The sequence below is a fragment of the Podarcis muralis genome, chromosome 14, assembly GCF_964188315.1.
Source record: "Podarcis muralis chromosome 14, rPodMur119.hap1.1, whole genome shotgun sequence".
Taxonomy (NCBI): domain Eukaryota; kingdom Metazoa; phylum Chordata; class Lepidosauria; order Squamata; family Lacertidae; genus Podarcis; species Podarcis muralis.
Genome location: NC_135668.1, coordinates 44747367 through 44775157, shown reverse-complemented (window position 1 = coordinate 44775157; position 27791 = coordinate 44747367). Strand labels below are relative to the sequence as shown.

Below are 27791 nucleotides of genomic sequence, written 5' to 3'. Positions count from 1 at the left end.
CAATTTAGCGCTTCTGTGCATGCGGCAAAACCCGGAAGTAACCCGTTCCGATACTTCTGGGTTGCTGCAGGATGTAACGTGAAAAGACACAACATGAAGCGGATGCAACATGAGGTATGACTGTATTAGGGAGCAGCCTTTGAGACTCTGCTGAGTTGGGTCCATGTGTAACATCCAACCATGGTTTAGCGGTGCTTGAGCTTCTGGGCTCCCTTCTGCTCCTCTGCTATTTCCCAGTGTGATTTTCAGAGCTGGAATCCAGGCCCTCCCTTACGTGGCAGCAAAATGAAGGAAGCTGTGGTCAATTTCAAGGTCATCGATGAGAGTTCTTGCATGAAACATAGTTCCAAGCCCACCTTCTCTCGGTTTCATAAACATCGGAGGCACAGTTGGTGGTGACATGAGACAGAGCCTTTTCGGTGGCTGCCCCAAGATTGTGGAATTCCCTCCCAAAAGAGGTTGGACTGGCTCCCTCACTATCTTTGATGTGTTTTTTTTTAAAAAAAATATTCTGTTGGAAGCCGCCCAAAGTGGCTGGGAGGCCCAGCCAGATGGGTGGGTTATAAGTAATAAATTATTATGATTATTATCATCCTTCTGCCAGCAGTCTAAGACCTTCCTATCCTTTGAAAACTAGGCACAGATTATGTTGGTGGTTTTTTAAAAACTAATAATCTTTTTTACTGATTTTCAAGGATATAAACATACAACATAAAACGGTACGAAATCCAAATATTGAGATTACTCTGAATCTCCTGACTTCCCCTTCATCCCTTCCATGGGTCCTTTTAATTCTATTTTCAACTGCATATCAGTACTTCTCCAATTTTTCATCTTCCTAAGTTATCTATACATTGTTACAAGTGTTATTTAAAATCCTGCTAATGTTTTGACCTGTTTACAATGATTTTGTATATACATTATAAACATTTTCCATTCTTTTTAAAATTTCTTGTCTTCTTGATTCCTGAGCTTCCCAGTTAATTTTGCCATTTTGGCATAGTCCATCAACTTGGTTGGTGTTAATGCCACTTCTAAATGTGTTTTATTGTATTTTAGATACCGTTTTTAACCAGTTTCTATTACTGTGTATTTTATAATGATGTCTTTAAAGTGTTGCTGAGCCACCTTGAATCCCAACTTTGAAGAAAGGCAAGATATAAATACATCAAATCAATAAGCAGATTTATCTTATTCAGAAGTTACATTTCTTGACAAATATATAAGCAGAAGATTTGTTTGTCTTGACAACAAAATTGAGCCGTGCAGTTTCCACAAAGCGAGTCCTAGGCATGCTTTCTTCCACCCAACCACCTGGTCCCCGCATCCATGCTAAAAGTTTTGGGCAAATACACCCTCAAGTGGTGAAATCTAGTATTTACCCAGTGCAGAGAACTTCCTAGGCCTCCCAAGCATGGTGAACTTTCAGACCTAAGAGTCTGAAAGGTCCTGAAAGACCTATATTGGCTCCTAGTACATTTCCAAGCACAATTCAAAGTGTTGGTCTTGACCTTTAAAGCCCTAAACAGCCTCGGCCCAGTATACCTGAAGGAGCATCTCCACCCCCATCATTCAGACCAGACACTGAGGTCCAGCTCCGAGGGCCTTCTGGCGGTTCAGGCACTGCAAGAAGAAAAGCTACAGGGAACCAGGCAGAGGGCCTTCTCGGTAGTGGCGCCCGCCCTGTGGAACGCCCTCCCATCAGATGTCAAGGACATAAACAACTATCTGACTTTTAGAAGACATCTGAAGGCATTTCTGTTTAGGGAAGCATTTAATGTTTGGTGTTTTATTGTGTTTTTAATGTACTGTTGGGAGCCGCCCAGAGGGGCTGGGGAAACCCAGCCAGATGGGAGGGGTATAAATAAATTATTATTATTATTTCGAAATGTTCAACGCACACAGATGTGGGCAAGTCATCTTGCAAGGACCGAAATCCAGAATTAAAACCAGGTTTTGATGCTAGTGGGCAGAGCAAATGGAAATGGTTGCTTGCTTGATGTTAAAAATGACAACTAAAAGAACGTATAGAGTCGGCCAGGTAAGACCAGTAGACTCCAATGGACGTCCCCAAAGAGAGTCACTCTGAAGTTTGCCCCTTGGCACCCCGTACCTGCTGCTGTATCCAGTGACAGGATTCCACCGCTGATTCTCGTAAATGTAGACACACTTCACATCCGACTGCGAGTAAATGTTATCTGTGCTGCTTGCTAGACCTACAAGACCCAGACCATTAATCACACCCTAATATTGTACGTCCATTTCCCATTTTAAATATTGATATCCTTCCCTAAATTAATATATACGGGAATGTGTATGAATGTATATGCATGTGTGTGTCTATAAATACACACAAAAAAAATATAATACTGTATATAATACCAGTCTGTATCTGTATCAGATTTGAAATTGTTTCTACATATGGAATTGTTTTTATTGCTGTCAAAGTGCAAGTAGATAAATAGGTACCGCTCCGGTGGGAAGGCAAACAGCGTTTCTGTGCGCTGCTCTGGTTTCACCAGAAGTGGCTTAGTCATGCTGGTCACATGACCCAGAAAAACCGTCTGTGGACAAACGCCAGCTCCCTCGGCCTGTAAAGTGAGATGAGTGCTGCAACCCCAGAGTCATCCGCGACTGGACTTAACTGTCAGGGGTCCTTTACCTTTACTGTGAGATCTTATGGGAAGCGATTCATAAAGGGTCTGGAAACCAAGCCTTATGAGGAACGGTTGTGGGAATTGGGTATGTTTAGCCTGGAAAAGTGCAGATCGAGAGGAGCTATGATAGCCATCTTCAAATATCTCAAGGGCTGTCCCATGTAGGATGGAGCAAGACTGTTTTCAGGAGGGTAGGACCCAAAACAATGGCTCCAACCTCCAAGAAAGGAGATTCTGACTAAACGTCAGAAGAACTTTCCAACACTAAGAGTTGCACCTCCCTTGGGAGGTGATGGACTCTCCTTCCTTGGAGGTTTATCAGCAGAAATTGGATGGCCCTCTGTCATGTATGATCTAGTAGAGATTCCTGAATTGGGAGGCACAACAGGAGGAAACATTGGGTTGCTGTGCATGTGCACTTGGTCGCCAGCGTGATGGCAGTCACTGAGATATTATTATATAGCAAGATATCCCACCTGTCAATTATAATGCCAGGTCACTGGCAGGTGGGATGTCCCACCCAGGGGAGCCATCTAGGGCCCCCCTGCAAGTACAGAGATGAAAATGAAAATATATTTCTTACCTGAGAAGAAACTTCCTCCATAGCCACCGGTGTAAACCCAGGCGGTGTGGTCGTACCCCACGCCCCAGACTATGCCGCGGCTGTTGCATTCAATCATTCGGAGATGTCCACCTATCTGGCGCCAGAACCTGCAGGACAAAAAAAAAACTGCTCAGCACTCCCCCAGGATACAGAACCATCTAAACCAGCCTTTCTCAACCTGTGGGTCCCCAGATACTGTTGGACTACAACTCCCATCATCCCTAGCTAGCAAGGCCTGAGCTGAGGGATGATGGGAGTTGTAGTGCAACAACATCTGGGGACCCAAAGGTTGAGAACCACTGAAATCAATCCACCTATTCTATAAATGAACTTTTATTTTATTTTATTTTAGCAATTTTAGCCCATCCCTCCTCCAACGAGTTCGGGGACGCACACCTGGCTCCCTCAATAGCCATAAAACAACCTGTAAGGTAGGCTAAGGAGAGTGAGAGAGCCCTTAAATTGGCTAGGAAACAACCCCAGTAGAGACCTCTGAGTTTGCTGGAACAGGTTTGGGCCTGTCCTTTGCTGGTCAATTGAAATTTGCCATGTATTTGATTCCCCCCCCCCAAACCCGGCAAAAAAAGGGCAAATTTGCAGCCACACATATAATCCATTAGCAAGGGAGACTTATTAAAGCTTTCTTACATTTGGTCACACGGTGTTGGGTGTGTCGCTGCCTCCATGTCAGGACTTGGCTCACTAGTGAAGATGTCCCCTTTGCAGGTCACGGACCAGATGGCCTGATGGGAGGGGGAGCCCTGGATCTGCCGGCTTTCGCAGCAGGACATGCTCAGGAGAGCCAGCTGGGAGGCACGACAGGAGGAAACATTTAGTCACGGGGAACACAAGCAGTTTGAGCATTGCAGCTCCTTTAAAATACGAATCCAGAGATGACACTAGACATTTAAAGCAGGGCTGTCCAACTGGAAAAAACTCAACAACTCTGGTCAATAAAATGGGTAGATCACTGCCCGTTTATTTATAATGGAAGTCGATCGCAGTCTCTTGGAAGTTGGACACCCCTGATTTAAAGCATCCTACTATGTTATCAGTCATGGCTTTGCCTAAAGGATCATGGGAATTGTAGTTTGCTAAGGGTGCTGTGAGTTGTTAGGAGACCCCTATTCCCCCTCACAGAGCCACAATTCCCAGAGTTTCCTGGGGAAGAGGGATGGAAAGCTAAACTACTGGGAACTGTAAAATTCTCAGAATGATTTAACTGTCTATCCCAGCCTCTCTCAACCTGTGGACCCCCAGATGTTGTTGAACTACAATGATGGGAGTTGTAGTCCAACAACATCTGGGGACCCACAGGTTGAGAACCGCTGGGATAGACAGTTAAATCATTCTGAGAATTTTACAGTTCCCAGTAGTTTAGCTTTCCATCCCTGCCAGTTTATTTATAGCTGGTCTATCCCTTTCCCCAGAGAACTCTGGGAATTGTGGGAACGAAAGGTCTAAACACCTCTCAACAGCCTCACTGAACTACGTTTCTTGGGATTCTCTGAGGGAAGCCATGAGTGATAAAGTGGTATCATACAGCTTTAAATGTATAGTGCAGATGGGAGCTTTTTTTCAAAAAAAAGCAATATTCAAATCTGATACACAAGGGCTGAATTTCAAAACATGCCCTGTTGATTTCAGCATGCATTTGGTCTTTGAACTCACCCAGTCGTGCATCTCCTGTTCGGTGGCAGCCGCTAGTCGGATGGGCCAGCGCTGCTTGGTTTTTTCCGGCGTATACAGAGCGAAGGAATGTTTGGCCTCGTTCAGGATCTCAACCAGGATGGTGACTTCATTGAGGAACACATGGATGTACTGGGAAAACACACAAAATACAAGCTTTTTTAAACTGAGGAGCACATTTGATAACTGAATCGGGGAATTTTTAAAGAATCTGGTGGAAAGCACTGGGTGAAGGGTCCTAGCTCAGTGGTAGAACACCTGCTCTGCATGCAGAAGGTCCCAGGTTCAATCCCAGGTATCTCCAGGTAGGGTTGGAAAATTCTGCAGTCTGGAATCTTGGGGAGCTACTGCCTGCCAGTGTAGACAATACTGAACTAGATGGGCCAATGGTCAGGAATCTGCCAGTATAAGGCACATTCCCACGTTCCCCACATAGGAGGCCATCATCTAAGATGGTGCCTTGTACTCCAACATGTATTTGGATAATTAGAAATAAAAGTATCCTCCTCTCTCCAAACAGTTTTGTCATATACAGTCGTACCTTGGATTTCGAACGGCTTAGTTGTCAAACGTTTTGGCTCCCGAAAGAACAAAAACTGGAAGTGAGTGTTCCGGTTTCCGAACTTTTTTTGGAAGCCGAATGTCTGTCTGGGCTTCCTATTGGCTGCAGGAGCTTCCGGCAGCCAATCAGAAGCCCCGCTTTGGTTTCCGAACGTTTTGGAAGTCGAACGGACTTCCGGAACGGATTCCGTTCAGCTTCCAAGGTACAACTGTACTTAAAAATGCTAATTTTAGCACAATGGAAGAGATATTCATATATATGTTATATAGGCGCAAATGCTTCCTGGAGGAGAAATTAAGAATTTGGCAATCGACCCATTTGAATGGTACTGCATCTGCTTATTATGCTGCTCATTAATTATATGAAGCAAACAACGCATTTTTTGGACATTTTCACAGAAACGTAGAGTACTGAAAAATTTTCTGGGGTGGGTGGGAAATCCATCTCACATCACGTTATAAATTTACAAAGCAAATCAGCGCATAAAACACAGACACAGCGCAGAGAGCTCGGTGTGGCTTCTCTAGAGAGAATATGGCTGTGCGCCAGTACCTTCTTCTCCTCGTAGTGCATGTAATAGATGAAGAGGATGCTGTCCCGTGTGCCGTCGTTCCCAGTGAACTGCTCGAGGGCCACCCGCACATCAACCCATCTGTAAGGCTTCCAGCTTCTCCACCACTGCAAGGTTCCAGTTTTGACCCAGACAGACTGCAGAGGCAAAAATGAAATGAAATGAATGCAATGCAATGCCATGGAATAAAACCACAACTACCCCAAACTTATCCATTCTGAAGGAAATCAGCCCTGAGTGCTCACTGGAAGGACAGAGCCTGAAGCTGAGGCTGCAATACTTTGGCCACCTCATGAGAAGAGAAGACTCCCTGGAAAAGGCCCTGATGTTGGGAAAGATGGAGGGCACAAGGAGAAGGGGACGACAGAGGACGAGATGGTTGGACAGTGTTCTCGAAGCTACCAGCATGAGTTTGACCAAAGTGCGGGAGGCAGCGGAAGACAGGAGTGCCAGGCGTGCTCTGGTCCATGGGGTCATAAAGAGTCGGACACAACTAAATGACTCAACAACAACAACACCACCCAACAACAGCATTTAGGTGCAGAAGCCACAAGGGGGGCAAATACCTCTGCTCCCTTTCCCTCCATTGCTCCTTCTCTCTACTACAAACAGTAGAGGGCAGAAGGTTATACTACGGTGGTTGTGCAGAGAAAGCAGACAGAGATTTCCCCCCCTTCTCTGGGGCCATCCAGCAAAGCTGCTGGGTGGAAGGTTCCAGACAAAAGTTCTTATTTATGCTCTTGAACGATGGAATTTCTTGCCACAGGATGTGGTGATAGTGATCGACTTACACAACTTTAGAAGTAGGTTAGACAGGTCAAATTCCTTTCGACTCACCCATTGTCAGAATTGTAGGTTGTAAGCATCTTGAGACATGGAACCTCACCCCCCCCCCGGCCTCACTCTGTATGGTAGGGGTGGCAAACACATAGGTCCTAGAACCTCATGCGGCCTCCAATCAATTTTTTTCTGGCTCTAAAGAGACTTTAGCCTGCTTCTCCCCTCCTCCAAGACATGCCCCCATAACAGAGGTATAGTGGTATAGTCATGTTTACTACAGTGGTACCTCGGGTTAAGAACTTAATTCGTTCTGGAGGTCCGTTCTTAACCTGAAACTGTTCTTAACCTGAGGTACCACTTTAGTTAATGGGGCCTCCCGCTGCCGCCGCGCGATTTCTGTTCTCATCCTGAAGCAAAGTTCTTAACCCGAGGTACTATTTCTGGGTTAGTGGAGTCTGTAACCTGAAGTGTCTGTAACCTGAAGCATCTGTAACCTGAGGTACCATTGTACTGTTACAGTCATACCTCAGGACGAATACGCTTCAGGTTAAGCGTTTTCGGGTTGCGCTCTGCGGCGACCCAGAAGTAACGGAACGCCTTACTTCTGGGTTTCGCTGCTCGCGAATGCGCAGACGCATAAAATGACATCACACACATGCGCGGAAGCGGCGAAGCACGACCCGCGCACACACGTGTTATGTTTGATTCAGGATGCGAACGGGGCTCAGAATGGATCCCGTTCACATCCAGAGGTACCACTGTATTAGGAACTTAGCCATAAAGCTCTTAATACATAATGTCAAAACTACATGAAAAATGTAGTTTGGAGAGTTTTCAGCTCATCTCCGAAGTCCTTCAGAGTCCCTCAGCTTGCTCATTTTGAAAGTCAAAATGCAGGAAAAGATGGCAGCCCCTCTCCACGCTTACCTGCTCGACAGCCTGTTCGTAGTGTCGGAAGTTCTCCACCTCCCGCCGAGTCCTTTCCGTGAGCTGCTGAAAGATCTGCTTCCGCCACACGGCAGTCTGTGCGGGGGTGATGGAGAGAGAAAGGGACTGCCCAGAAGAGGATAAGGCTACGGCAGAAAAGGAGGAGCACATAATTAAGGACTAGGCAACAGAACATCCAGAAGGCCTCAAGTTCAATCCCTGCCACTTTGGGTTCAAAAAGGACCAGGAAGTTGGTGATGTGATAACTTCTGCCTGAGGCCAGAAGTCAGGAGAGACAACACTGGCTTAGACAGGTAAGCAATTGCTTCTACCTGGGGAAGGAGCGCACCTCAACTGCCTTGCATGCAGGAGGTCCCAGGTTCAATGCCCAGGCACAGCTGGCAATGTTCCCTATCAGAAACCTAGGAGAGCTGCTGCCTGTCAGTGTAGGCAGTATGGAGCTAGATGGACCACCGAGCCTGACTCAGTATAAGGCAGCATCCTATGTCCCACACCACATATTTAAAGCACATGGGTTTCTGGGAACTGTAGTTTGTGAAAGGAGCCAGGAACTGTAGCTACCTGAGAGGTAACCTACAGTTCCCAGGATTCTCTAGGGGAAGCCAAGTGCTTTATACGTTTGGCATGGATGTGAGGCAACTTCGTACATCCCACCGCCACACACAGACTTCATCGCCCAAGATAGGTACCAAAGTTTGAGGTAGGGTTCCAAGACTGGCTACTAGGAAGAAGAGAAAAAACATAGCACTATGTTTTATCAGAAACCACTGTGTTGTCTCTCCAGATCATGGGTAGGCAAACTAAGGCCCAGGGGCCAGATCTGGCTCAATCGCCTTCTAAATCCCACAGGTGGTCTGGGAACCAGCGTGTTTTTACATGAGTAGAATGTGTGCTTTTATTTAAAATGCATCTCTGGGTTACTTGTGGGGCACAGGAATTCATTCACCCCCCCAAAAAAAATATAGTCCGGCCCCCCACAACTTCTGAGGGACAGTGGACCGGCCTCCTGCTGAAAAAGTTTGCTGACCCCAGCTCCAGATGTTGCTGGACTACAACTCCCATCAGCCCCTACCAACATGCCCAACTATCAGGGATGATGGGACCTGTAGTCCAACACCATCAAGGGACTCAACTCTGGAGAAGGCTAACTTAAAGCAAAGAGATAGTCACACAAATGCCAGGAGTCTTGCAAATCTGAGGGAAAGAGGTCAGCCTTACTCACAGAGACTTCAGGCCTAGTTCTTATAAATGAATGAGACAGCAGACCCATGTCTGGACTACCGTATTTTTCTCTCTATGGGACGCACTTTTTACCCTCCAAAAATGAAGGGGAAATGTGTGTGCGTCCTATGGAGCGAATGCAGGCTTCAGGAAGCTATCTGCAAGCCTGCGGAGCCCAGAGGGAACTCCTGCCGGGCTCCAAAGGTGTGCGGATAGCTGCCTGCAGCCCGAAGCCCGGGGAGCACGGCACTGCGCGCCCCAGGCTTAGGGCAGCTATCCGCAAGCCTGCGGAGCCCGGCGGGAGTTCCCGCCGGGCTCTGAAGGCTTGCGGATGGCAGCAAGCTCCTGGACCCGTTCTGGGGGCTGGGGTTGGGGGAAGCTCGGGCTTCCCCTGCCCCAGCCCCGAGGCTAAAAACGAAGCCAAGAGAGCTAGCGGGATCCATCCCGCTCGCTGTCATGGCTTCTTTGCTCTTTGGGGATTCCCCCCCCCCCAAAAAAAAAAAAAACTAGGTGCGCACTATAGAGCGAAAAATACGGTATACAACTTCAGGCCACTTGTGAGGGTTCAATATTCCTTCACAGAAAGAAAAGAACACCACACTAGCTGGTCAGGAAAAGGTTGCCTAGAATCCATCTCCAGCAACATCTGGATAGTTTTCCTTGTATACTGAACTATTTTGTACAGAACAGCATTCAGTCATGTGGATTCCCACCTGCCGTCTTAAGTAGTACAGGCCAGACACAGGTTTACCAGACACCGCTGCACATGAAACTTAGGTGTGTCTCAACGTTAAGTCCGTGACCAAAGGATAGAGATTTAAAAGTGGGACCTTACAGGGCTGGATCAATGGGAAGGAAGGACCACAGGGGAAGTGTACACATTCAGAAGGGGACATGGAGATGGTTCAAACAGTGGAAATCTCCCCCACCTGACTGCACCGTGAACCACTTGAGGGAGCTGTGTGAATCCACAAAGCAGCCTCCGCCACAGACCCAGGCCCACAACGGATGTTCGTCAGCCTCCAAATGATCCTCTATACCAACGGACAATGTGCCAAAAGAGGACAGGCTGGATGCCTCAGCCGAGGCGCTTGCAGAGGCTGCAGCTGGCTTCTTGGCCTCCTTTAGGTCAATGTTTGTCCACTGCAATTCGGCGGGTTGAGACTCTGGACCCAAGGCAGGCGCTTCTGGGGCATCCGCCAGCCCTTTATCCGCCGCAGGGTTGGCTTCGTCAAGAGGGGATGGGACAAGATTCACAGCCGGGCTTGCGTCCGATTCCGGGGCCTGTGGGGGCTTGTTGTCACCTGCCGCACACCCAGGCAGGCAAACGTTTTCCAGAACCAAAGGTGCCTCGATATCGGACGGGAGGTCTCCATCACTTCGGAATATGGAGTTGGTTTGTTCCTTGATGTCATCCGTGAAGAAACAGCCAGCACTTGGGGAAAGGGTGAAGAGAAAGAGATTGCACCGGATCCAAGCCCGTTATCATTCAGTAGCAAGCTTGCCAAGCAAATTATATATACAGTGGTACCTTGGGTTAGGAGCTTAATTCGCTCCGGAGGTCCGTTCTTAACCTGAAACTGTTCTTAACCTGAGGTACCACTTTAGCTAATGGGGTCTCCCGCTGCCGCTGCGTGATTTCTGTTCTCATCCTGAAGCAAAGTTCTTAACCTGAGGTACTATTTCTGGGTTAGCAGAGTCTGTAACCTGAAGCGTCTGTAACCCGAGGTACCACTGTAGTAGAAGATTATGGTTTTTGTTGTTGTTAAAAGCACATTCTCAGGGTTTCTAAGTTACCTGAGGAGACTTGTTGAGCTGCCAGTCTGCGATCGGTCACTATCTCGGCTGCAAACAATTGCTTTCCATGTTTTCCCACTCAGCTCACTTGGGGTGACGCCTTGACGGAAATAAACGGCTCTGTCCTCACAGCTGATCCCCCAGACCTAGACAGGGAGAGAGAGAGAAGATAAAGCAGAAATGTGTGAGAGAGTAAGAAAAATAGATGTTCAACTCCCTTGCGGCTGACATCACAAAAGAAGTGGCTCCCAGGCTTTGTGCTGTAGCAAGTAAGAGCAACTTCATTATTTGACACAATAATATTTCTTTATCTGATATATTTATATACTGCCTAATGCCAAAATAAGCTTCAAAGCAGTTTGCAGGTATGAAAATGCGAGCATGAAAACAAAGCAGCCATAATTAGAATACAAAACCAAAACACGGAATAAAACAGCCCCATTTGAACACTGAAATATAAACATCCACAATTAAAATACACAGTGAAACGATCCCATTAAAACAGGAGACTCAGGCAGAGAAAAATGTCTGAGTTGACAGGCACGCAAAAAGATGATATGCACATGTATTTCACGTAACAAGTACGTCGGGATTATAAGTCTATGTTTTTAATTCATTTGCTTTATGTAAAATAGAAAATGCAAAGATAATTAAAAATAAGATAAACCAGACTAGTGAAACCTCTGCACCTCTCCTTAGCAAAAGCTTTGAATAAAATCTTGACAGATTTTAACCCTAAACTAAGTTGAAGGCGTGTTTTCGTCTACACATCCAACCATCTACGACCTCACCCTTTTAACCTGAGATGCAAGGCCTGTGTTCTGCCAGTGAGCTACGGTTCTGCTCATCCCGGCTCAGTTGTAGAAGAGTCAATCCTATGAACAGGTTCAAAGTTTTTTTCTTTTTTCTTTTTGCAGGCCTGGTTCAACTTCCAGTGGGGCTAATGGCCCAGACCTGCTTGGATACCTGCTCTGCTGCTTCTAAAGCAGGCATAGGCACACTCCTGCCCTCCAGATGTTTGGGACTACAATTCCCATCACCCCTAGCTAACAGGACCAGTGGTCAGGGATGATGGGAATTGTAGTCCCAAACATGTGGAGGGCTGGAGTTTACCTACGCCTGTCCTGGAGGGAGCCTCACCTGGTCATTCAAGCCAACGTTTACCATCACCATCTCGCCAACCATCTCGATCCAGCTGGTGCCGCAAGGATTGTGAGAGTTCACACCTCTTCTGAACCAGACCTGAGGGGAGAATATCCAAAATTACTGCTCGGTGGCTCCAGATTTCTCTACCAACTCTGTTCCCCTCCCCAATTGAATTCTGAAAATGGAATAAATTATGCAGAGTAGCAATACTCAAGATTCCTGAATTACCGTATTTTTTGCTCTATAAGACTCACTTTTCCCCTCCTAAAAAGGGGAAATGTGTGTGCATCTTATGGAGCGAATGCAGGCTGCGCAGCTATCCCAGAAGCCAGAACAGCAAGAGGGATTGCTGCTTTCGCTGCACAGCGATCCCTCTTGCTGTTCTGGCTTCTGAGATTCAGAATATTTTTTTTCTTGTTTTCCTCCTCCAAAAACTAGGTGCATCTTGTGGTCTGGTGCGTCTTATAGAGCCAAAAATACGGTACTTTATAGGTTAGACAGAAAATGGCAACGGGCTCCGTTTGCGTCACACATTTAAGGGAGTAATCATACCACTTTAAAAAGTCATGGCTTTCCCGCAAAATCCTGGGAACTGTAGTTTGTTGAGGGTGCTGAGAGTTGTTAGGAGACCCCTGTTCCCCACAAAGGGCTAGAATTGCTACAATTATTTCCTCTTCCCAGGAAACCAAGGGAACTGGATTAATAAATCACAGCAACAGATAATGAAGATTCCCCAGTCTTTTTAAAAGTGGAATAGGGGACAGGACAATTTTTTAAGGTACGAAGATACTGCCCTGGGTGATGGGGAGTGGCTGACTGTTATCCTAAACTGTTGTTTTCAATTCCTCTCTTCTGTCATGAGGAATTGAAACATAGCCAGCACTAAATGAAAGGAAACCTTAAACCGCAATTGTGTCTCAAAGCTTCTTACTTTTCGGTCTTTGGTAACTGCCCAAACAACATTCACACCCACTGACACATGTAAGATTCCATTCTCTGGGACCGGTGGCTCCACAATCGTCCAAGAAATTCCTGTCAGAGGAAAAAGGAAGAGAACAATTTGAATCCCTAGTTCAGTTCCAAACAAGAAGAAAAATATGATGCTTTTATTGACTTTTTGTAAATTTATGACCTCAAGAAAAACACGCTTCGGAAAACAAGGGATACGAGGGGATACGAAATACAAATCAAACCATCAACAAAATGTGAACCCTGTGCTCCCTTGGGAAGAAGGGCAGGATATAAACTTAACAAAATAAAATAAACACCTGCAAATTAAAACCACTTAAAGATATCTCCTTCATAATCATAGTAAGGTAGCACAAAGGCAACAATAACCCATCATAAGCACACCAAAGCCAGAGCAAACTATTGTTTCTACACCTCAGTCCGTGGGTTTTAAAGGCCTCTTTGGAGCTACCAATGGATGGTGCCTGCCTCACTTGACGTGGGATTAAATACAACCATGGAGCCACCAGCAAAAAGGCCCTGTTCCCCAGGCAGACAGTCTTTGCAGGAGAGCACCTAATCAAGGTCTCTGAAGCAGATCCTAAGCTATGGACTTAAAAGCAGATGACACCGGGAGGGTGAGGCGGCAGGGAGCTTGGCAAGGTTCATGCGCAGCAACGGAGCACCTGATTGGCTCCTCACCCTCCCGGTAACCGACAGATGCGTAGCGCTGGGAAGCCAGGTGAGCAACGAACGCTGCTACAGCCTTTAAGTCACCTGATCCTAAACAGTTCAGCACTTGAGGGTCACCGTCAAAAGCCTCCCGTGACTGCAAATGTGTGGGATGTAATCCACTGGGAGCAGTCAAATACAACATTCCTTGTTTTGCTAGAGAGCGCATGCAAGGGGATGTTTGGTCCAGCCAGTCGAAACTTCCTGTTCCTCCTGGGCTGGAGCATGTGACTAGTGGGTGGGCATGACCTTTCTAGACTTGGTAAAAGGACAAGGCATGCTGCCTCTTTCTCTCTTTCCCATCTTCTTTTTGTCCTGCGAACTTCCCGGACTGCTAACTGCAGTCACTAGGTCAACCCACATATGGGGTAAACCTGTTTGTATATGCTTGTAACTTTAACCCTTAAGCCTGCCTTCAGGGATCACGCCGTGCTCGCCTGATCTTGAGTAAACTTTCTATTTATTGCTTATGAATAAGACTGTGGTGTCTTTATTCTGTTAGGAGCCAGATTGAATTGTGTATTGTCTTAAGAAACTCGCACAAGTTTGCAACTAGTTTCCGGCTGTGCATGAGAAGGGGAATGTGAAACTCTGCTAAGTAAAGGAACTTGCTAGAGCAAGTTAGGAAGCAGATTAATAAACAATATATCCTCTCCTTCCGCCCTGAACATGCCCACAAAATGGGGCTTACCTTGAGGGTTGTTCCTGTCAATCCCTTCCCTCACGATCGCCTGCCCTTCCCAAAGAGTTCCCCAGAGAAGGTCGTACGGCCCGCAGCTGATCTGGACGGCTTCGCCAGGGGTGGCAATTAAAGACCACGAAGAACCTTCCGGATTGTGATGGCAGACATCTTCCCTGTACCAGACCTGAAGTGAGGGGGAAACGTGTAGCCTTCAGGAACAGCAACTGTTGATTTTATATGTTTGTCTATTTAATTTTATATTTTATATAAATTTCCACTGTGCCCTTCCTCCCAAATAGGAGCCCAGAGTGGCAAATAACACCTGTAATTTAAAAAAATAAAACAAAAACGTATTTAAAGTATTCTGCCCTGCCCCTGCCTGCCAGAGGCTACCTCTGCAAAGTTGCCCTCATGGGTATGTACCTCTTGGGGATGAAAAAGGTTCTAGAACAGTGTTGCTCCAGCTGTTTTTGGACTACAACTCCCATCATCCCTAGCTAGCAAGAGCAGTGGTCAGAGATGATGGGAATTGTAGTCCGAAAACAAATGGGAGACCCAAAGGTTGGGAAACAACTGTTTTAGATTGTATCCAATACTACTCCAACTCAAGAGAAGACACACTGAAATTAATGAACCTAAAATGAGTTGTGTTCATTAGTTTCAATGGGTCTACGCTGAGTAAGGCCAGCACTGGCTAGAGCCCTCTGCATTCCTGGTGCAGACCGGCTGATGGATGGATGGACCAACACTCTTTTGCCATATGAAAGAATCCCGAAGGCAAATAGGTGCTACCTTTCCTTGCAAAGACACGGCCCAGACGGACAACCTTCCCACTGGCTCGTCTGTAATCTCCCATCCTCCGACGGAAAGATCATTGAAAGGATCCGGCAACTGTTTGGGATCCTGTTGGGATGGAATCTACAGCAGCAAGGGCAGAAAACACGCTTTGAATTACTTTCCTGTTGGTCCAGAGTCGACATTCTTCCCAGCTGAACTTATTGTTTCTTATTAAGAGCAGCTCATTTAGAAATTGCTTGCAGATGGTGTTACGATATGCCCCCCTAACAACATATGGGGTCCCAAGGTTGAAAAATAATATACCGTATTTTTTGCCCTATAAGACTCACTTTTCCCTCCTAAAAAGTAAGGGGAAATGTGTGTGCGTCTTATGGAGCGAATGCAGGCTGTGCCGCTATCCCAGAAGCCAGAACAGCAAGAGGGATCGCTGCTTTCGCTGCGCAGCGATCCCTCTTGTTGTTCTGGCTTCTGAAATTCAGAATATTGTTTTTCTTGTTTTCCTCCTCCAAAAACTAGGTGCGTCTTATGCTCTGGTGCGTCTTATAGAGCGAAAAATACGGTAAATAATATTACAACTATCCTTCCCTGAGGGGGGGGGGAATGTCACTACAAAATCGACCAATGGGATGCAGGGGTAAACGTAATGGATGTGAATGGAATGAAAGGATGGATTGGAGGTGAAGTTGCTGGAACCCTCCACACCGAAATATCTTGTTGCAAGTCCCACTGGTTGCGCCGTTAAATTTAAAAAATATATGCTTTCTGCCAAAACTCGCAGGGCTGTTCAGAAACACTAAATGCCTCAACCCAGATGGAAAGCAATGGAAAAACCCGGAAACAGCATCCTCCAAGAGCCTGGAAGAAGAAAATCACCTTTGCCCGGCATCAACACAATCAGGTGGACACCACTGAAAAGGCCCTGCTGCAAGGAATCCGGGGTTAGATCTTAGGTTGTGCAGCAGAGCCACTGCGAAAGGCCTTGAGCCAACCCTGACCACCTCCAGACACATTGCAAATTTGAAAAATGGATGTGGGGGGGGGAGGAAGGGGGAGAGACACCTTTGCCCATGTATCTCGCGACTTGTATCTCCGGTACCGAATCCACCGCCTCCGTCGCACACAGGAATTCCACCTCTTGTCTTTGGTATAGGTGGCTGGGAAATCTATGGCGTATGTCCAGCCCTGAAAAAGGAAAAAGAAGGAAGGGGGAGAGAGCAGTCAGAAAAATATTTTTGTCAAGTATTGTGTTTACCAGAAAAAAAGCTCAATATACTCTAGGCACGAACTAAGCACCAACCTCTGGCAAAATTAGCAATGCTGCTCTTACAAAGCAGCTTTTAATCCGCCAATACATAATCACAGAATTGTAGAGTTGGAAGGGACCCCGTGGGTCATCTAGTCCAACCCCCTGCAATGTAGGAATCTCGGCTAAAGCATGCTGCGATCTGATTGCCTGCCCAGCCTAATAAGAACCACTAATCAACCTAGCCTGGTTCTCGTGGCACATTAAATCAGGGGATAGGAACTTCAGGCTTGGGGTGTACATGTGGCCCTCCAAGTCTCACTATCTGGCCCTCAGAACTCTCTCCAGCCTACACTTTCTCCCCAGGCCACACCTTTCACTAGCTTGACTTTGCACTGGCCTTGAGTATTTTTTGCCTGGCTGGAATTTGCCCTTCAACTCTGATCATTCCTCTTCCTTGCCTGGATGGAGGACAGAGAGGGGGGTGCGAGTCAATGCGTACTGTACAAAGGAAAAAATTATACCCATTGCTCAACTTTTGCACCTCACCCTGCACAGCGATTGCACATGGCCCTGGGAAGACTGCCCAAAATGGAACACACGTCTTTTGTTCTGAAAAAGGTTCCCTGCCCCAGTTTTAAACGATAGGTAAAGGTAAAGGTACCCCTGCCCGTACAGGCCAGTCTTGCCAGACTCTGGGGTTGTGCGCCCATCTCACTCAAGAGGCCGGGGGCCAGCGCTGTCCAGAGACACTTCCGGGTCACGTGGCTAGCGTGACAAAGCTGCATCTGGCAAGCCAGAGCCGCACACGGAAACGCCGTTTACCTTCCTGCTAGAAAGCGGTCCCTATTTATCTACTTGCACTTTGATGTGCTTTCGAACTGCTAGGTTGGCAGGCGCTGGGACCGAGCAACGGGAGCGCACCCCGCCGCGGGGATTCGAACCGCCGACCTTTCGATCGGCAAGCCCTAGGCGCTGAGGCTTTTACCCACAGCGCCACCCGCGTCCCGTTTTAAACAATAGGTTAAAGTAAACTAGGGTTTAAAGTGAGCTTGCACTTTGCTCCTCCACTGCTCTTAACTTCAGTGCCCCCCCAGAGAGGAAATAAACTAGAGGTTGACTTGCCGTTACATGTGAACCGCTGCTTACAGTTTGTCTGTCTCCTGACAAACCACGTTGGTAAGAACAAACCATGGTTTGCTAGGAGCCTACCAGGCAAACCACGAGTGCTGGTTTGCACATAAACTGGGCTAGGGAGAGGCTGCCCGATGTTGAAGCTGGGCTTCTAACACTTATAAAGAATAACATCTGCAATAGCAATACTATCCCTCTAAGGCAAAAGGTGCCAATAGCTTTGGCCTGGTGGGTCAAAGCCAGGTGCTGTGGGTGCCAGTCACAAAACAGCTGACGTAGCATGACATCTTCAACATCGGATAGGCCCAGCCAGGGCAAAGGTGAACTGAGCAGGAGCTGAGACTAAATAGTCTCTTGTGCATTGCAGATTTTGAAGAGGGTATTTACAGAGACCTTTCGTTGGCCTCCTAGGTGATGTCAGTGGCCACAATGATGCCCACGGACACAATTTTTGTGGCCGGTCCTCTAAGGCTTCAATCCTAGACATGCTCACTTGGGTGTAAACCCCACTCAAATCAGCGGAGACAGATTACTCACTATACTTCGTAGGGAGCAAGTCCCTCTGAAATCAGTGCAACTTCCAAACAACCACAGTTAACAAACTCTGCACGTTTTATCTATTCATAACCGCAATGCACAGAACTATCGCAAGAAGAATAACACCATAATGAAGGTTGCTTGACGTCAATACAGATTTGCAGGTACAAGAATCTTTTGTTATTATTTATTAAATTTGTCTACTAAATCTAATGAGCCATCTGTTGCTATCCAAATCTAAGGACCTCCTGGCGCTGTTGGATTCCAACACCCACCACTCCAGCGACTGGAGGGTTAATCAGTTATTAATTTGACGTGCGCTCCAGCATCAGCATAAAAAGAGTACAGAAGGGTTACAAGAAAAGATAACTGGAATGGTAGCAGTAATAGTCCCAAAATGGAATAAGTAGTACTAGGAGACACAACCTTGCCGTGACGTCACAGACACTATCCAATAGGTGCCTGTATAGCAGTGCAACTGCTGAGTCAGCATAAGGCTGCTTGCTTGTACACTCACAGTTCCTGGGCAAACCTAGCCTTTGGAGACACCCTGAAGGCCTAGTGGTCCCTGCTTTCTAATACAAATAGCTCCCCCAGCTCAACGCCCCTGGGTAGCAAGTATGAATGCAGCAATGTATTTTGGAAGCAAGATAGCAACCCTTCCCCTTCCACATTGCTCCCTCCCTCCCTCCTCGCAAGAGGACGTGGATCCCTTTTCGATATTTTGCACCTACCCCTTTCTCTGTGGGGTCCCCTCCAAAATTTTCATCCACATACCAGTCAGCTTCCCATTCCCAGTGAGGCGACGGCAACTCAAAGCTTTCGAGCATCTGATGCTTCAGCCCACTCACATCGCTCCACTGCCAGCGGTCACTGGGCAATAACTTCTCGCAGAAGCCAATCACGGGATTCCAGCGCTGCCAGGGAGCGAACAAGAAAACAATCACATATTGTACACTCTCTTAATCTCAGGTCCCCAGGCATTGCTGGACTACAAATCCCATTGTCCTCTGCTGGTGTGGCTAATGGACGATGGGAGTTGTAGTCCAGCGACATCTGGAGGGCCACAGATGTTTGACTTAGACCCACATTGGTAACCTTAGATTGCCTCTGCCTGGAGAGTACATTTTGGGGCTCCAATATTCAACAGGTTAAATCAATTAAGAAATCGTTTGTTCAGCTGAACAAGTTGAACGGCTCAGGACTGCAATACTTCAAGGACCGCCTCTCCCCATATAAACTGACCCGGATTCTGCAATCACCATATGAGGTCCTCCTTTGTGTGCCTCCTCCATGTGAGGTCTGGAGGATGGCATCACGAGACTGGGCCTTTTTTGCAGTGGCTCCCCATTTGTGGAATGCAAAGATATACTCCAGGAAGGCTCACCTGCTACCTTCATTATACATCTTTAGGCACTAGGGGAAAACATTCCTCTTCAACCAGGCCATTGGCTGATTAATATTCTACAGCCTGTTAAAAATTTTTTTTGGGGGGTATTGTTTTGCTTTGTTTCTATTTTAACTACGTATTTGTGCTTTTATCCTGAATTTTTATCTTGTGAACCACCCTGAGATCAATATATAAATTTAAGAAATAACAATTAAAAAAATTAAAAGTACCCCATTAGTCAGCCAATAGATTTCCAGGATATATGCGCACAAACTGAATATAAAAGTAAAAGCTTGAGTGAAGACTCCAAAATTATATAAGGGTGGATCTACACCCGGGGAGGAAACCCACTATAGATACCATATTTACGCGAGGCCGCCTGTGGTTTCTGATAAACTTTCGAATAGCACTTAAAGACAAACTGCAACAAAAAACAACAACAGGAAAACATTGAAGGAATGCCAAATTAAAACCCAACACATTCTGCACTCAAATGTTACCGTACGGGACAAAGCATGAATGAGAAACTCTGTTAGATATAGGGCAGGCATCTCCAGACCCACTGACCCTACTTGAATGTTTCTGCCTGGCTGGAATGTGTCCTTGATGATGCATTGTTTGGACAGAGGACAGAGAAGAATAGCGTGAGTAAAATTGGGTGTGTGGAAACTAGCCTACTTTACTGAAGATAGTAATATTTACACGGTGGCTCCACCTAATTCTGCTGGGAAGCAACAGGCTTATTGCCCTCATGCTTTTGGGCTTCCCAGAGAAGAAGAAGAGGAGTTTGGATTTGATATCCCGCTTTATCATTACCTGAAGGAGTCTCAAAGCGGCTAACAGTCTCCTTTCCCTTCCTCCCCCACAACAAACACCCTGTGAGGTGACTGGGGCTGAGAGACTTCAGAGAAGTGTGACTGGCCCAAGGTCACCCAGCAGCTGCATATGGAGGAGTGGAGACGCGAACCCGGTTCCCCAGATTACGAGACTACCGCTCTTAACTACTACACCACACTGGCTCTCTGACTGGTCACAGGATGCTGGAATAGACAGGGTTTGGGTCTGATCCAGCAGGGCGCTTCTTAGCTTTAACTGCCGGCTTCCATTGTGTGCTCAGCCCTTTCCTTTGCATACCTGGTTCTCGTAGGTTTCTTCCTGGTACCGGATGGGGACGTCGTTGGAGTGGATGTAAACGTAGACCTGGTGGTCGCACGCAATTCCCCAGCAGCACTGCTTGACGGCAGAAACCCTCTTAAACTCCAGCTCCCCATCTCTGCAGAGTTCCCAGTACTGGCCGGCAGTGGAAAGAGTGTAGACGCGGCCGAAGATGTCGACCGCCCACAGGAGAGAACCGGACGTGCTCATGGCTGGGAAGGCAAAGGGAGAGGGAAGGAAGCACAAGCATGGAGGCTGGATCCAGTTTCTTTGAAGTCTGCCCCGAAAGTTGAAAGCTGCAGCTTGTAATGCAAAAGGCTTAAGGGTAAAATCCCATACATACTTAACCTGGGAGTAAGTCTCACTGAACCCAGTGGGACTTACTTTTTGAGGTGGCAGGTATTGAAATTGAAATTTTGAAATTTGAAATACTTTATTGTCACTTGTACAACTTGTATACAGTGAGATTACACAAGCACCTCCCACTCAGCTCTCTTAGTCTTAATTCCCCTCGTTTACTGACGCACACCCACCCAACCCGAAAGTCAGTTGCCCTGTTGTTATCTTTTCATTCAGCAGCCTAACGGCCCACGGATAGAAGCTGTTCTTTACCCTGTTGGTGCGACTAATCATGCTTCTATATCTTCTGGCCGAGGGCAGGAGATCCAGAAAGTGCCGGCCAGGGTGTGAATCATCCCTGAGAATTTTCCTCACTCTCCTGAGGCAACGTTCTTCCGCTATTTCATCCAGAGGATTCACGGGACAGCCCATAATATCTTGTGCTGTATTCACCACCCTCTGTAGGCACTTCCTATCAGTTGATGTCAAACCAGCGTACCACACCGTGATGCAGTATGAAAGGACACTTTCTATTGTGGACCGGTAGAAGGAGAACATCAAATGTTGATTGACATTGTTCTTCCGCAAGACTCTGAGGAGATGGAGTCTCTGTTGGGCTTTCCTAACCACCTGGGTTGTATTGATTTTCCAAGTAAGGTCTTCACTGAGATAAACTCCTAGGAATTTAAAGGAAGAGACTCTCTCCTTGCAGGGCAAGGCTGTACAGCGCTGCATGCTGACACTGGTAGGGCCCCCCTTTCTCTCAGGGCCCCCCTTCTTCTCTTTCCACACCCAACAGACTATCAGGGGAGGGTCAGACTGCTCTTGCCCAAGGTCTGGCCTGACTACTTACAGCGACTTTTTGAAATTAGACCAAGTCTAATTTCAATATATATAGGCAGGGCTTTTTTTATTTCAGCAGGAACTCACTGGAACTCAGTTCCCACACCTCTCATTGCCATTCTAAGACAAGGAGGGAGGTGTTCATGGTGAGTTCCAGCACCTCTTTTTCTAGAAAAATAGCACTGCATATCAGATTGCAGCCCAAGAAGATCGAAGAACAAAATGCAATAAATTAATAAATGGGTGCTACCGCCTTTACAACACAGTCCTAAGCGTGCCGACACATAAAGACATTCATACAGAAATCCATGGGCCCTTGGAAGTGCATTTAAGATTTGCAGCCTTATTTTTGGCCATACAGGGCAACCATATAATTCTAGAGCTGAAACGATAAATTGGAGTTAATCTAGTTCACTGGTCTTCAATTGGCAGGTAGGGACCCACTACTGCCCCATGGCCTGACCCAAGGATCCCCCTCTTGTGGAATGCTCTCCCCAGAGAGGCCTTTGTTGTATTTCTTTAGGTGTCAGGCAAAAACTATTCTCCCAGGCCTCTGGCTAATTAAGCAATCTATGGCCTTTTAAACTGTGTGTGTGTGTGTGTGTGTGTGTGTGTGTGTGTGTGGAGGTACTGTTTCTGCTTGTTGCTGTGAAAGTTGGACAGTGCCTTATATGCCTCCTTCCAGCAACTCCTGCAGCCAAGCTGTTGCCAAGCGTCTTGCTCTGTTTTCCTGTGGACTGCATCGGTCAGACCAAGAGGGGGGTCTCGTCATCTGGGCAGCCCAGGACCCCCCTACACACTGCCCAAGCCTGCGCCCCAGGGAGGTCACTTCAGAGCTGCCAACACAGAGATTTGGCTTCACCCCGGGAGGTGCATCCCATTGTCTCTCGAGACAGGCAGATACCAACAACCATGTATTTTTGTGTTCTTCTATTGTAAACCATCCTGTGATCTTTGGATGAATGGCAGTATGGGAATTAAATAAACTCAATTAATTTAATAAATAATAAAAAGTAGGTCACAATAGTAGCACTAGCACAATACAAATACAGTGGTACCTTGGTTTACGAACTTAATCCGTTCCGAAAGTCCGTTCTTAAACCAAAGCATTCTTAAGCCAAGGCGTGCTTTCCCATAGCAGCAGGGGACTCAATTTACAAAAGGAACACGCTCAACAGGAAGCAGAACATGTTCTGCTTCCAAGGCAAAGTTCACAAACCAAAACACCTACTTCCGGGTTTGCAGAATTTTCAATCCAAGTTGTTCATAAACTAAGCTGTTCTTAAACCAATGTACCACTGTATATGATAAACGGAACCCCAAATGCATGGGGTCTGAAAATGTTGCAGGCTACCATTTTGTTCAGCCATCTACTCTGTGTAGAATCCATAATGCAACCTTGACAGATTGGTTATCAAGCCTTTGTTTAAATACCTCCAGTGACGGAGAGCTCCACCTTTCTAACCAGGAAACTTTCACACAGTATTTAATATCCATTTGATTCAGGCCTTCAACTGACCTGAAAACCAGCAAAATAATATCGGACTTGGATTGGAGAAGGTTCAAGTGCCCACTTAAGTCACAAATTCACTGGGTCACCTTGAGCAAGCCACTACCTTCCATGGCCTGTAGACTACCTCACAGGGTTGTTGAGAGGATAATATGGGGAGAGGGGAACCAATGGATTCAAGTAACAAGAAATCAGATTCTGACTCAACATCAGGAAGAACTTTCTGACCGTAAAAGCTGTTAAGACAGTGGAAGGTGGACTTTCCTTCCTTGAATGTTTTAAAGCAGAAATTGGATGGCCACCTGTCATTACTGATCTAGCTGAGATTCCTGCATTGCACCAGATGATCATTGGGGTCCCTTCCAACTCTACAATTTGATGACTCTATAAAATGGAATCAAATGTATCTGTGGGCTCCTCCTTTGGGCTCCCCATGGGCGTCTGGTTGGCCGCTGTAAGAACAGAATGCTGGACTTGATGGGCCTTTGGCCTGATCCAGAAGGGTCCTTCTTATGGCTGGACTGGCCCTCTGCAATGTACGCACCTCACTAACCTTTGGAGAAAGAATGCCCAGAGGGTGTAGGGAGGAGAGGGGCGCTGCGTTGGCACAGGGAAGCAGAGATCAGCACAGCTCGGTTTTGAAGCCGAATGCAGAAGGAGCGAGCCTACTCTGTAATTCTGTACACACACCTGCTTGGAGATAAGCCGCACTCCACTGAACAGGTAGCCAGGTCAGGTGCATCCCTGACCCTGAGATTGCAGGGACCAAACCTGAGACTGAGGAGCAGCCCCGGGTTATGTCATGGGGAGGTGCGACCTGGAGATGGGGGTTAATTGGGAAAGAGGATAGCAAAAAAAACTCCAATCCTCCCCAATGTCCATGCTACAATTTGCAACCGGCTCCTGCCAGTCTGAAGCTTGCAAGCTTCATGCACGGCCTTCTTGGTTTTTATTCATTTATTATTATTTTTACTATTATTATTATTATTATTATTATCATCATCATCAACCGCGTCCCCGCCCACCTGGAGATTCAAGCCCCTCCACCTGCCGCCTGGAGGTGGCGAGGCAACCCTGGAGCCTTCAGGCCAGACCCTGCTGCTGAGAAGGCACGCACCGGGCGGCGCTGTCAGCTGCCACAGCAAACGAGGCGTCGGAGCGGTCATGTGCCATTGCATCTCTGAAAACGCAAAGCTCAGCGACCACCATAAGAAAACCGAAAGTTATGGCCGCGAAGGGGCCCGACGCGAACTGCGATCTACGATGGAACATCCCAGCCAAACCCGAGAAGCTCGCCTATTAGACCCGCTCGGGGTCTAATCTCCTTACCTGAACGTCCAGCACAGCCGCCTTGGGCTTTTCCTCCACGTCTTGCGCACCGGCAGCGGCAGCGGCAGCAGCGGCAGCAGGAGACGCGCGCAGCTCCGGCCGCTGCCTCCACCAGCAACCGCAAGCTGGATGGAGGACGAGGAAATCCGGGCCCACAGGAGCCGGCCGCTCATTGGCCGAGAGCGCGAAGCCCTCCGCTGCTATTGGCTGCGGGCGGAATCAGATGGATACATGGCGTTCTATTTTCCTGCACGGTGTTCTATCTCCCCCCTGCGTCGTAAGGCGAGCCGTCCGCCCTCCCACGACCGGCTGCTCCCGTATGACGCCAAGGGGTGTGCGCAAGAACGGTCTGTGGTGGGCCATCTGGCTCTCGGTTTTTTCCCTCACTTTCTCTTTCCAGTTTCTGCAGCTGGAATGAAAAGAGAAGTAGGAAGGAGTTGGCTGGAAGGGCTTATTGCTTTTGCCTGCGAATATGTTACGTGCTTTGTTCTGTGCTCTTATGCTGTAAACCGCCCCGCGATCCTGGGATGAAAGGCGGTATAGAAATTGAATAAATGAACAGCCCTCTGATTGCTTTTTGCAGTTATCCTTGTACCCATCCACCCCGCATGGTAGGTTAGGCTGTGGGAGGCAGTGTACTGGACCCCATGGCCACCCAATGAGCTTGGTGCCTGAGTGGGGATTCGAACCCTGATCTCCCTTAGATGGTAGAGCATGGGACCCAGGGTCGTGGGTTCGAGTTCCATAATGGGAAAAACAATTCCTGCATTGCAAGGGGTTGGATTTAATGACCACCCAACTATGATTCTATGAAATAGCTCTCCCAGGTCATAGCCTAACACTCCGTTACACCACGCTGGCTCTCCAGAAAATTGGACTACATCTCCAATCAGCCCCAGCTAGCATGGCCTGTGGTGGTAAATGATACTGAGCAGGAACCTCAGGCCCAAATGTCGCCCCTCTTGGCTCTCTCCAGGCCACACCCCTCCTCAGCCACACCCCTTATCCCAGGCCATGCCCCTCATTGGCTTTCTTTGGTATTCTCTCTGAGGTTTTGCTTTGATTCTGCCTGGTGAGAATGTGTCCTTGCTTTCTAATAACGCCCTTTTGTTGGCTTGCAGGGAGTGGGATAGAGAAGGTGCGTAGGAACAAGTCTAGTGTACAAAGGCAAAGTTATTGGCCCTGGCATGTACCTTGCAAGGTTGCCTAGATGCGAAGGAGGTCCCTGGGCTGAACCAAGTTTCCCTACCTCAGTCAAGCACAATGGGAGTTGTAGTCTGGCAACAACTGGAGGGTTACCGTTTCCCCATCTCTCACTTAGGGCCTTTGAACTAGAAAGGTGTGCCAAAGTCTTCGTGGAAAGGTGGGTTCTCGGGCAGACTTTGGAAGTGAGAGAGGTGGCATCTCACAAGCTTTATTGATGAGAGAGGCATCTCGAAGTCTGGGGGAAATTAAATGCACTTTGGTTCCTGCTCATAGCACCCCGTTCGCCCTGTTCATAACATCCCGGTCACCGTTTTCCACCTCCACACACCGCCCTACACTGTTATGTGTGACTGCCAAGTAATTTAACTTCACGTGAGGTTTAATAAGGAGGAAGAAAAGGATTCCATTTGATAATCCATCGGCATGTGACCAGATGGCAGCCGCCTCTGAAAGCAGAATTGATACTGTCTCCCCGCCCTTTCCTTTCTAAGCAGACAAGGCTGCTTTCCTTGAAATGAGAACATTTCCTGCTGATGAAAGATGACAAAGGACGAGCCTGTCTGAAAAGGGTATGTGTGTGTGATGGGCTTAGGGAGAGACCCATAACAACAGGAGAGCATATGCTTTGTATGCTGAAGGTTGAATCCAGCGATACATCCAGTTAAGACAGATCAAGCAGTAGGTGGGAGCAAAAATTCATTTTCCTGTTGCTCTGGAGAGCTGCCAGTCAGAACAGACAATATGGGGCTCCCTGCATTGCAGGGAGTTGGTACTAGATGGCCCTCGCGGTCCCAAATATTTATTGTACTTCTGCAGAACTTAGGGTTCTGCCAAGCATGCCGTGCTCTGATTCGGGCTCAGTTTCTGCCAGCCACCTACGTTTGTTACTAGGCAGAGGAAGGAGGGCCTTTAAGAACAAACTTACAGAGAACAGGTCCAGCAAGGACTATTAGTCACAAGAGCTAAATGGAGCCTCCACGCTCAGAGGCTGTATATCTGAACAACATATTCTAGGGACGTATAATGGGGAGTCTTGTGTTTGGGGCTGCTTGTGAGCGGCTCCTCAAAATATGTGTGAATAGTTGGACTGCAAGGGGATAAGGGGAGGGGGTTCAGCTCTTTTCCCTCGTGTGACTATTACAGCAATACAAATGGACTCCAGGTGCTCAGTTTATATGTGAATAGGGCAGACACTTGAATAAGCAAATGTTGCTCTCTTAATCACATTTAATGCTGTATTGTTTTTAACACTTGATTGGGAGCCGCCCAGGGGAAGCCGCTGGGGAAACTCAACCAGATGGGCGGGGTATAAATAAATAAATAATAATTGTTATCTGCTTTTGTCCTGTGAAAGGCCACTTTCTCAACTCAAACCACATCAACCAATTTTGCAGACTGCAGCTCACATTGGTTCTAGCCAATAGGGAGGATGGACGGTGCTACGCCTTCTGGTTCAGAAGAATCATAGAGTTGGAAGGGATCCTGAGGATCGTCTTGCAGGAATATGCAGCTGTCCCTTATGGGGATCGAACCTGTAACCTTTGTGCGATCAGCACCGCACTCTAACCAACTGAGCTATACAATGTGGCACTAGTAATATAAGCCATTGTTTTGCTAATTGCATTTATAGCCCACCTTTTTCTCCAAGGAGCTACAAGGTTTTCCCCTTCATTTGAGTCCCACAACAACCCAGTGAGGTGTGTTAAGCTGAGAGCCAGCAAGCTCCATAGTTGAGTGGAGATTTGAACCCTGGTCTCCTAGGTCCTAATCTGTTACACTGGCACCCTGAGCTGTCTCTATTGGACTGAAACATCAGTAGATCAATCGGCTAAGATTAATCCATTATTTTCTGTTCAGTTAAAATGGGTGGCGTTAATTAACCGAACATTATTTTTTAATTAATTTGTGGTTTTAGTTAATCACAAAGGACAGAAATGCCTCTTTGGAGATGGGGACTCCCTCCTAGAACA

The 27791-nt window shown here is 47.2% G+C and overlaps 1 protein-coding gene across 1 annotated transcript in view; it reads right to left on the bottom strand.

The window, feature by feature from the left end:
• TECPR1 (tectonin beta-propeller repeat containing 1) overlaps positions 1 to 25104 on the bottom strand; it is a 41259-nt gene extending 16155 nt beyond the window's left edge. Inside the window, 17 exon segments of the mRNA XM_028706150.2 lie at positions 2114 to 2216; positions 3241 to 3368; positions 3910 to 4067; positions 4933 to 5082; positions 6065 to 6220; positions 7791 to 7936; positions 9962 to 10467; positions 10830 to 10975; positions 11970 to 12071; positions 12907 to 13007; positions 14347 to 14521; positions 15130 to 15255; positions 16195 to 16317; positions 18784 to 18966; positions 20574 to 20806; positions 24616 to 24671; positions 24673 to 25104. Coding sequence (XP_028561983.2) covers positions 2114 to 2216; positions 3241 to 3368; positions 3910 to 4067; positions 4933 to 5082; positions 6065 to 6220; positions 7791 to 7936; positions 9962 to 10467; positions 10830 to 10975; positions 11970 to 12071; positions 12907 to 13007; positions 14347 to 14521; positions 15130 to 15255; positions 16195 to 16317; positions 18784 to 18966; positions 20574 to 20806; positions 24616 to 24671; positions 24673 to 24788 — 2708 coding nt within the window. The 5' untranslated portion in view covers positions 24789 to 25104.
• Between the last annotated feature and the right edge of the window lie 2687 nt (positions 25105 to 27791).